The sequence below is a fragment of the Phasianus colchicus genome, chromosome 7 (genome assembly GCF_987193195.1).
Source record: "Phasianus colchicus chromosome 7, bPhaCol1.hap1.1, whole genome shotgun sequence".
NCBI lineage: Eukaryota > Metazoa > Chordata > Aves > Galliformes > Phasianidae > Phasianus > Phasianus colchicus.
In genome coordinates this window covers 34150956-34160879 of record NC_143442.1, presented here as the reverse complement: position 1 = coordinate 34160879, position 9924 = coordinate 34150956, and the positions used below count along the sequence as shown (strand labels likewise).

The window sequence follows — 9924 nt, the reverse complement described above, 5'->3', positions numbered from 1 at the left end:
GAAATAAAAGTCACATCCAGTGAGAGTGGAAGGAGGTACAAGAAGCTGTGCCATTTGTCTGCTGACTTTTAAGTCAGTCACCTTAACAAATCAGGACCAGAAAGAAGAGAAATGTCCACGCTGTACATCAGTAAGATAAGGGCAGCCTTTGCTTGAAGCCTTTGCTTCAGAGCAGGGATGGAGAACTGGAGGCTTCAAAACCTTTCCTATTAGTCACAGAGCGTCCTTGATGTAAGTGGGCATTGGGCCCCTGATCCTAAGCATTCAAGGATTTTGCAGAGGGCTAGGAAAGCGTTGTCCCTGTCACAGCCCCTGTTTGTCATCCTCTGCCCTCTCCAGCGTGTTCCATCACCCTGCAGTTGGCTCTGGCACAGAGCTGCTTCACAAAATCACCCAACAGAAAGCGTTACCCATGTTGTGAAATCTCTCTTCCTGGAACCATCCAAGACTCACCTGGGTGTGTCCCTGCACAGCTTGCCCTGACTCTGGAGTTTGGCTGGATGCTCATTGGGTTTCTTCTGATTTGAAGGCCTTATGTCCTCAGGAAAAATAAAAATAATAAAAAGTTTCATTTTGGCTATTCTCCATGAAAAATACCCTAAAAATCAGTACAGCCCTACACATTACTATTATTTTGTTTTAATTTCAATAGAAACCCACCTTCTGGCAGAACCTCTTCTGTCACAGCAGCCTTTTAATCACCCTTTCTTGTAACAGTATCAGATGAATCAGCAGATTGCTTACAGTTGTGCATAATTCTCTAGGGTATGTCAAGCCCTGGCAGCCAGCAGCTTTGAGGTCTGTCTGCTTGGTGCAGTGCTACAAATCAGTTCTCAAGCTGGAGATTACTGAAGGAAGTATTGCCTTTGCACCACCAACAGTGCACAGTCTGTGGGTAACGTGAACCTGGGTTCTGATGGGAGATTTGGGGGCAGAAGAAGTTTATAAGGTGATCCAGTGATGAAGCTCAACTGTTGACTTTCTTAAGTTGCAGAAAATCTCATCTGCGTGCTTTGGATCCCCTTGCTGTGGTTGGGGAGACTTCTTGTCCCTGGTGACACGATGTGTGACCTTCACAGCTTCACCAGCTCCCCTCCTCTGGTGATCAGTTTCCAAAGAAGCATCTGGGCCCAAAGGAATACAAACTGAATGATGTTCAGCACTGCTCATCCATCCCTTTTCTCCTCTCCCTGCAGAGTGCCTTCCTTCCCCAGCACTCCTCATTTGTCCTATCCTTGTGGTTGATAATTAAATCATAACAGGGATCTTCTGAGAGCTTCTGGGATGGCCAAGTCTGGAGCCTTTCCCACTCAGGATTGGGATGCTTTAGGCTTCAGACTTCCCATATTTGGTGCTACCCAGCAAGCAAGGACATCCCCAGCCACTGTAGCATCCATTCATCCCAAAAGTGAGCCCCAGGAAAGGTGTCAGGATGCACCTTTAGATGGCATCAGCACAGGGGTGAGGTTCTGCTGACTTCAAATGCCCAACATCCATATTGATATCCTCCCCAAACGATTCTGAAGGGATGATACTATAGCAAGACATCATGTGGAAACGTGATGGTAGTTTGTCAGTTTAAGGTATTTATTTCCTTTTTCATGTTAAATAGCATGTAAAAATAAATTATAAATTATCTATACAAGTAAATATATGTAACAGTGTGTAATAAATAGTGAGTACAGAAAATAGATCTCCTTAAAAACAGTGTTTTGAAAACCAGCAAAACAAAGATATACAATAAATATGCTCATCCTCATTGAGCAGTACCTTTCAAGAAGCGCATTTCTTTACATCTTCCTTAAATATTTATAAATACGTGGTACAAAAAACCCCCACAAAACCCACAATAACTTAAAAGACTCTTACAAAATTGCTCCCTGAGCTCACATCAATAAGACAAATGCTTAAATAGGAAAATACAGCCAAGCTTCCATAAAGCAGTGTGAGAGCACCCGCTGCTCCCGGGTAGATGCAGGGCACTGGGGCTAAGTGCAATCCTCACGCTGGGCTGCACACCGCAGGTCGTTCAGTATTTGGAAGATGTGGAGGATGGCCGAGGCCTCCAGGCAGCCAGGGGTCTCCTGAAATGGGAGAAGGAGAGGTGAGCACGGGGGATGGAGCATGAACAGGACCTGGGGGTATAATGGGTCCTTGGCCTCTCCCTGCTGAGCACTGCAGGTTGCAATGGCTTCCATGCATTGTTTGGGAAGTCAGGTTGCTTTATATGAGTGGTCAAAACTCTAGCCATGTTTGGAGGTGCTGAGGAATGCCTTTTTGGCTGCTTCTTAATGGAGGGATGCAAAAAAGGCTCTAGCTTGCCCTTGATTTGCATACTCTGAAGTAGAATTTAGAGCTTTTGAATACAAAGCGATGAGCTGTCTGCTAAAGAGGCCCTGGAACCAGACCAGCCTTCCTGCCCAGCATCCCAACTTACCTTCTTCTTGGCTGTCTCCAGCTTCTGCAGCCAGTGCCTCAGTTTCCCAGAAGGCTGATGTGAAGGCACCTCGAGGGCCAACTGCAAGGAGAGTGATTGTAAGCACCAGCGATGCCCACGGTGCTAACACCAATGCAACAGAGCTGGGGCTGGAGGGTTGGGGGGACACTCACGCAGTCTCGCAGATCCTCCCGGACTTGGTTAAGGAAGGCCAGGGGCTGTTGACACGTCTCAGCCATCCTCTGGGTTGTGGGGTTTGTGAGCATGGTGATGGTAAGGTCCAGCTCAGCCTCCACCAGGGTGATCCGGTCAGCTACCTGCAGGCGAGAGCATCATTGTTACAGATCAGAAGCTGCCTCAGGGTGCAGGAGAAGGGGATCCTGCCTGGAGGAGGGGTTCCCCTTCCATAGTATCGTCCTTACCGACAGCTCGGCCGTGTTCCACTTCCGATGAAAGAGTCTGGTGTTGCATTTTCGGTTTGTTAGCAGCATGATCTCTTCCTGGAGGTGAAACATGGGAGAATGGGGACAGACTGAAAAGCTGCTCTTGGATTTTAGGGTTTGTTGCACAACCTGCTTCACTCTCAAGAAATGTGAAACCAGCACAAAATTCATCATAGCCATACCCTATTGGTATGGGTAGGATGCAAGCATCATCCAAGGGCAGGTAAGTGCTGCTGCTCACTGTGCTGGGGACTGCTGTCCCCAAACTGCCTGGAACACATCCAGCTTGCCCCCAAACACCTCAGAAAACACCCATCTTGTCCAAAAACACCCCAGAAAACATCCATTTTGCTGCTCAGGGCCTGAAATTCAGCTGCCTCTCTGCCTCGCTCCCCGCCAGCCGATGCCCCCCAGCCCAGGGCTCACTGCCCTAGATACTCACAAACTGCTCCTTCATCCTCCGCACTGCCTTCAACTCCGAAGGTGCAGGGAACTGGTACTTGGAGAGGCTGCAGCTCTTCTTTGGAGTGACCCGGGGGAAAGCATCCACCACGAGTGCCCCCAGAATCCCCACCAATATCACTGTGACCCCGTAGCCTACCATCTTTGAAGCAAAATTAAATAAGTATAAGAAGAAATAGAATCAGGTGAGATGGAGCTTCTCAAGTCACTTCTGCAGCTCTGCCCCATCTCTCTGGCTTTTAAGCAGCGGGCAGGATTGCACTTTCAGCTTGACAGGAAAATCCACGGCAAGGCAGCACTGCGACAGGAAAGCGAAAGCAGTGGAGAGGAAACCCCGAGGCCACAGGTGTGGCCACAGGTGAGGGCGCTGTGGGGATATGACAACCGGGATGGGGCAACATGGTGGGACCCCACAGCACTGTGCATGGCTTTTCCTCCCTGTTCAGCAGCATTCGTGGAAAATGCAAATACAGCATCTTCACAGAGCTGCCTTGGCAGCTGTAAAAACACACCCGCGCTGCAAGAAACCTGCCCTTTCCCTAAGGTAACCTGAGCCATGGAACTATAACTGCACTTTGAATGTCATGCACTAATCAATCATGAAGTATAGCAAAATATACCCATGTGTGTAAAGAGCCACTGTGCAGTAGTGTAGCACTGAGTAAGGCAGCCACAGCGCTGTGCATCCAAATTCTGCTCTTTCCTCGAGGTAACCTGAGCTGTGAAACTACATCTGCATTTTGTTTTGTGCATTAATCAATCATTAAATATAGAAAAATATAATCCTGCGTGTATAAAAAGCAGGTGCAGCTGGAGCAGGTTATCATAGAAACATTTGAGTTGGAAGGGACTTTAAAGGCCATCAGGTTCAACTCCCCTCCGATGAACAGGGACATAAACAGTTGATCAGGTGCTCAGTGCATTGTCCTTGAGTGTCTCCAGGAATGGGCATCCATCACCTCTCTGGGCAGTCTGTTCCACTGCTTCACTGCCCTAAGCAGGCACTCCTCAGGACCGTGCCTTGTTTTGCCTATCACCAAGGGTGGAGACCCCACAAACTGAGCACCCTGTGCCAGCATGACTGTCCCCTCAGTAAGGCTTTGCTGTGCTCAGATGTGCTTTGACTCGTGTTCATTGCCTCCCATCTCATCACCAGGCACCACAGCCAGGACGAGGAGCAGTGCAGCTAGGCCAGCAGCAGTGCTCACTTTGCTCAGACTGGATGGAGTTAGAGCTTGGAGCAGAGCCAGGACAGCCAGATGCAGATGTAAAGCCTGAAAGCACTCGAGACATGGGATTCTTGCTCATGGCAAGTCGTGGACAGCAATGCAGGACCAGGATCCACCAGGATCCCACCAGCACTGGGCTATGTGACTCATTAATACAGCTAAGGTCAATAATTAAAAGCCTGAGCCTCAGCCAAGGCTTGGTTCTTCATTACCTCGTGTGCCCCAAGATTGAAAAGCTCCTCTTTCCTTTCTGTCCACTTAAAGAAACAAACACATTGAGAAAAATGCATTTTATTGAATGCAACTTGTTCATACTTAGTACAACGATGAAATAGAAGCCAAAAGCAGTGAAAGTAACTCCACAGAAGCTATCCAAGCAAGGCATAGAACATCCATAACAGAAAAATCCCATGAGGTGTTAAAGCTGGGCACAACGTCCTCAGTGCAGCTGGAGCAGCATGTCCTCCTGGGTGAGAAGCTGGCAACAGTGCTAGCTCTTGCAGTCCCATCTACACCATAATCCAGGGGATTTACCCCAAAACCTGCACCCATTGCTGCTGGCTGCACTCAGAACAGCCATAGAGATGCTTTGGGTTGGCCCATTGGGTGTCATAGTAGCATCACATTGCTGTGGGACTTGGCTCCTTTAGCTTGTCTCTTCTGTCACTGCAGCATTTATTTCCCCAGGCATCATTTCTGGTTGGCAAAGCGTAATGAGACGTCATTACTTTACACAGGCAAGCAGGAAATCCCAAGGTGCCAAAGGTAAAGTGAAAGCAGAGCAGGGAAGCCAGAGCTGTAAGCACAGCACTAGAGCATGACACACTGCACGGCTCCATCGTGGGCACGGAGAGCAGCTGGCAGGAAAACCCAGAGTCCTGCACAAGGAGCTGCAAGAGATGCTTTCACACCAATAGATTGTACCTCAACCCAGTCTGGCTGCATTTGGCACAGCTCCTTTGAACCACGCTTCTACTGGCTCTGCCACTACAGCAGCTGTCACCCACCACGGCAGATCCCCTAAAGCCACACAGGCTGGGGACACCACGGCCAGCCCAGCAGGGAGGCATAGGCAGTGATGATTTCTGCCCACAAGAAAATGAGCAGCTATCTGGCCTCGCTACATTAAGAAATTGTTAATTACATTCCACGTCTATTGACTGTGCTGAGTGACACAAACAATTACAGGTCCCCCGATGCTACAAAGTGGAAGAAAAGCACTGGGGAGGTTCATTCTGCTTTTCCAGAGCAAGAAATCCCCAACTGCAGGAGATTCCCAGGTGTGGAAAGGAAAGCAAAACAGGCATGGCTGTGCCAACCAGTCACCAGTGCCAGGTGAGGCCATCGCCCTGTGACTCACCAGGAGGCTGGGACAGGCAGCATTGGCCACCAGCCACGCTGTGCAGTAAGGAAGTACAGAGGGGCCAGGAGTTTCTTCCCCACCCTCTTAGAGCTGGTTGTACAAAGACTTGGGGGGAAAGAGGTGAAGCAAGACAAAGTAATGCCCCAAATCCAACAGGTGGCCACTGCTCAGCAGCTGTCACTGCAGCCATTCTGCCTGCTGGTGTCACTACCAGCACCCAGCTGCAGTGATGCAATTCATGTTACATCACCCCTGCTCACTTGCATCATCCCTCAGAGGCTGACATGAGGAGAGCTGTTCTAATAAGCTGCTGTGAATACAAACACACCTTTTTTTTGAAAGCTCTTGTGCCAGTGCTGTAGGGACATAGCATCTCCAACCCTTTTAGGTTTAACACAGAGGATAGCCTGGGGATGTTGCCTCACCTGCAGTACCCCACAGGGATGGGCTGGCCAGATCCTCCCCCACAGTGCTTCCATGGGAGAAAAACCCCATGGGACTGATAGCATCCCTTTTTATGGGAAAGGGGACCCCTATTCCTTACAGACCACAGCTTTAGGGCACCTTTCCTGCCTGGGAAACTGGAGATATCCCCATGGAACCTCAATGCCTCCAGAAAGCAAACAGGAGGCGACCAGCACCTGCTGAGACCCAGCTTTGAATCACTTCGCCTCTGCATTTCAGGGAGTAGCACACAGTTATCTTCGGTGCACAGAGCAGATAAAGAACTGAGGCTGGATCCAAGGGGTACGCAAACAATTCTCTGCAGGAACAAGCCCAGGGAGGCTCAAGCTGCAAGAGCTCTGTGCCAAGAAATTCCTCAGGGACCAGAGCAGCCAGGCCAACCAAGCCTCTATTAGAAAAGCCAAACACAATTCCACTTTGCAACGTTTTTCTTTTTATTGTTAAAGAAATTCAGCTGTTACAGGATTGGATGTGGGACAAGAATCACAACCACCCTGGTCCCTCCAACAGGAGGTTGCTGGGCAGACTGGGAGCGTGGCACAGACACGGCCCTGCATTAAGCCCGTGTCTGCTTACTAAGATTAAGGCTTCGATCACTGAAATCACCACCAATCTCCCCAAGGAAGAGCAGGGTGCTTGGAGTCCTGCTTCTCTCAGCACGAGGTCAGGAGGAGGCTTGCCTCATGCTTCCTTGTGCCCCAGGATGCAGACATACCTCACCCAGAACTCCAGCGGGGTGTCACGTGAGGGTGCTCCCATCGTCTCCAGCAGCCTGCAAGAAGCAGAGTAAGGGTTTTCCACTCCCATCCAGCCAAGTAGCACCAGGTGCAGGGAGATGACCACAACCAGGGATGAGATTCTTCCTCCAAAGCACTTCAAAGCTTGGATTACCAATTGGCAGGAACCCTTTCACAAAGCAGCACACCCCTCTTTCCCCTCAACCCCACTCCTGATTCACCCTATAAGGGGACATTCTCCATGCCCTATTCATTTTCATAAAAGCCTTTTTTTCCTTTTATTACCTCTTTTCCATCCCTGGGAGGAGGGTTTTTGCAGCCTCAGGATCACTCTTCATGAAGACTTGGTATGGAGAGGCAGATTCTAAGTAACCAACCACCCCAGCAACCGTCATGGGAATTTTATCGTAGATATTGGTGATTCTAGAAAGGCAATGGGGAAGAAAGGAGCACTGGCACATTAAACACAGGCAATGGAACAAGGGTGACTGCAGAGTGATGTAGTGATGAATAAAACTCGTGACTTCACCCAAGGTCCAAGAGAGAAAAGCATCTCGTTATGGCAGCTGATGGGTCAGGAGCAGCGTTCTCACTCACAGTCATGCACCAAGGAGCTCCTGCTCACCTCTTCTTGTCTGGAAATGGCAAAGCCTCAAAGATCTCCTTGTAGTCTTCCAGGACGTGTTTTACTCTACTATGCGAGTATTTTAAGAGCTGGTCCCAGGCCTGTAATGACAGCAGATAAACACAACCACGTTGAGCTCTTCATTTCCACAGAGCTTGGTCCTAGGCCTGAGGCATATACACTTCTATGACACTCTCCCCACAGCAGCCCATCCTGCAGCCCCTCAGCTCCTCACCCCATCACGCACCCACATTTCCCAATGCCCCAGGGGGGAAGGTTCGGTGCCCTCCCTCACCTCCCGGAAGATTTGGGTCAGCTTTTCGGAGCAGTCCCCATAATGCAGGCTCATATCAGTGGTGTAGGTGCTGATGGCCACGCAGCCGCCCGGCCGCAGCACGCGCTTCGCCTCGTTCATGAACTTCCCAATATCAAACCAGTGCGCGGCCGTGAACGAGGCCAGGAGATCAACCGAGGCATCCTCAAAGGGCAGCTCTTCTGCTGGGCACACCCTGCGCACAGGGGGAAAAAAAAAATAAAATATAACAGCATATCATGCTGGAAATAGCAGAGTAAGGCACGAAGCTAAAGGGCACGCAAGGAGCTGGGTTTTGCCCGCAGCACTCACAGATAGGAGATGTTGGGAGGAGAGGAGGCAGCCCTGGCCTCCTGGATCTGTGCGTGGCTGATGTCGGTGCCCACCACCTTTGCGAAGCGCTCCGCCAGGAAGGCTGTGCCTTGCCCCGACCCGCAGCCCACATCCACAGCCAGCTGCGTGCAGCTGGGAGCCTGCAGGGACAAGGGGGCACATCACAGCAGCAGCACCCCGACTCCTAGCCCTGCTCACAGGGGTAAGGATATAAACAGAGCGCAGCTGTGCCCCACTCACCTTCTCCTGCACGTAGGTGAGGATGGTGTCCTTCAGCTCCTTGCCGGGGGCAAAGCGATACTTCAGGTAGACGGCCGCGTGCTGCGTGCCCTCAAACATCTGTGCGGCCATGCTGGGAGCTCAGGGCTGTCCTGCTGGGACAGCAGTGCTCAGCCTGCACCCAGCACCAGGACTTTGCCCAGGCCCCTCCCTCAGCGTCCCCCATCATGGGGCCGTGCTCAGAAGCCGGAAGCCTCAGCAGCCATGACCCGTTTGTGGCAGGCACCGCGCAAGAGACGGACCTAGGGAGCGTGACGGGGACGTGCAGCTCCCACAAGGGCAGCAATTGCGTGCAAAGAGCTCAGGAGAACAGCACAGCCCGTGCTGTTTGGGCACGCCAGGCAGGGAAGGGTTACAGCTTGCAATGCAGGAAGAGCCGCCGCTCTCTGTTCCGGCTGCTTTCAGCAGGGAGCATCAAACCCGGCTGCTCACACTGGAATGCTTCCATCTGCTCCCTGCCGCTGCCCCAGCTCCCCCAGCTACTCACGCTACCAGCAGCACCCAGCTCACTGCTCCCAGGCCTTCCTGCAGCGTCAGGACGAAGGGACAAGGCCACTCACCCTACAGCCAGCAGGGACAGGCTAGCTTTGGGGCAGAATGGGGCCCTGCAGGGTTCATTGCATGCAAACACCACGGGTGGGGCCTCGCTTTCCAGGAAAACATTCCCAGCCCTCCTTACGTAGCTGGGGTGAAAGAGCAGCAGCGGGCCTGGCAGCACTGCAGGGCCGACTGCTCCCTCTAGAGCTGCAGCGCCGTGCAGCTGAGCTGCAAGTACAGCATCCTAAGACCTCTGTTGTGAGGTCCCTACAGCCTTAATGCAGCATGCTGGAGCCCGAGAGCTGGGCTTCCCCTTGGTATGGGGGCTGTGGTAATTAAGCACAGAATGCACACAAATAAGGGGATGATTAGCAGCGTCAACAACTCAAGCAGCAGATACCAAAGGAGAGCAAAAACCAAACCCTGTAGGAACCTCAACCCTTTACTTGCAGCCTGCCTGTACTGAATTCATCTCCTTGTACCCTGCAAAAGAAGAAAGGCACACAGGGTGCTTTTATAACCCTACTTCCAGCGTTAGGAGCAAAGCCCCACACCTGTGCCAAGGCAGCCTGTTGCCATTTTGCATGCATTCAGGGCAGTAATGCTTATTGCACATAGCTGAGCCCCCTGCTTCTATCTCTGTTAGTGATGGGACCGCAGGGAATGGGCAAAACAGGGTCTGGAGCCCCATCTGTGCCAGG

The 9924-nt window shown here is 51.3% G+C and overlaps 2 protein-coding genes across 5 annotated transcripts; both read right to left on the bottom strand.

Annotated features, from left to right (window-relative positions):
• Positions 1–1918: 1918 nt before the first annotated feature.
• LOC116236055 (interferon lambda-3) lies at positions 1919–3523 on the bottom strand. The gene is made up of 5 exons (XM_031604571.2): positions 3323–3523; positions 2860–2937; positions 2611–2754; positions 2438–2518; positions 1919–2084 (listed from the first exon to the last, which is right to left on the bottom strand). The coding sequence occupies exons 1-5, from the start codon at positions 3482–3484 to the stop codon at positions 1989–1991; spliced, it is 561 nt and encodes a 186-aa protein (XP_031460431.1). The 5' UTR covers positions 3485–3523; the 3' UTR covers positions 1919–1988.
• A 3286-nt stretch (positions 3524–6809) lies between these two features.
• LOC116236053 (putative methyltransferase DDB_G0268948) lies at positions 6810–9404 on the bottom strand. Of its 4 annotated transcripts, none has more exons than XM_031604565.2 (7): positions 9197–9404; positions 8648–8778; positions 8387–8547; positions 8057–8270; positions 7762–7862; positions 7422–7559; positions 6810–7171 (listed from the first exon to the last, which is right to left on the bottom strand). In XM_031604565.2, the coding sequence occupies exons 2-7, from the start codon at positions 8756–8758 to the stop codon at positions 7081–7083; spliced, it is 816 nt and encodes a 271-aa protein (XP_031460425.1). In that variant the 5' UTR covers positions 8759–8778; positions 9197–9404; the 3' UTR covers positions 6810–7080. The 4 variants fall into 4 exon arrangements, with proteins under 4 accessions (XP_031460425.1, XP_031460427.1, XP_031460426.1 ...); XM_031604567.2 differs by having other exon boundaries at positions 9247–9403; XM_031604566.2 differs by having other exon boundaries at positions 9174–9402.
• Positions 9405–9924: the final 520 nt, after the last annotated feature.

Coding starts and splice junctions, on each gene's coding strand:
- LOC116236053 (XM_031604565.2), bottom strand. CDS start 8,758: ATGGCCGCACAGATGTTTGAGGGCACGCAGCACGCGGCCGTCTACCTG. Junction 8,548..8,647: donor TCACCTACGTGCAGGAGAAG/GTGAGTGGGGCA, acceptor TTGTCCCTGCAG/GCTCCCAGCTGCACGCAGCT. Junction 8,271..8,386: donor CCTCCCAACATCTCCTATCT/GTGAGTGCTGCG, acceptor CCCTGTGCGCAG/GGTGTGCCCAGCAGAAGAGC.
- LOC116236055 (XM_031604571.2), bottom strand. CDS start 3,484: ATGGTAGGCTACGGGGTCACAGTGATATTGGTGGGGATTCTGGGGGCA. Junction 2,938..3,322: donor GGAGGATGAAGGAGCAGTTT/GTGAGTATCTAG, acceptor TTTCACCTCCAG/GAAGAGATCATGCTGCTAAC. Junction 2,519..2,610: donor GGGAGGATCTGCGAGACTGC/GTGAGTGTCCCC, acceptor CTCTCCTTGCAG/TTGGCCCTCGAGGTGCCTTC.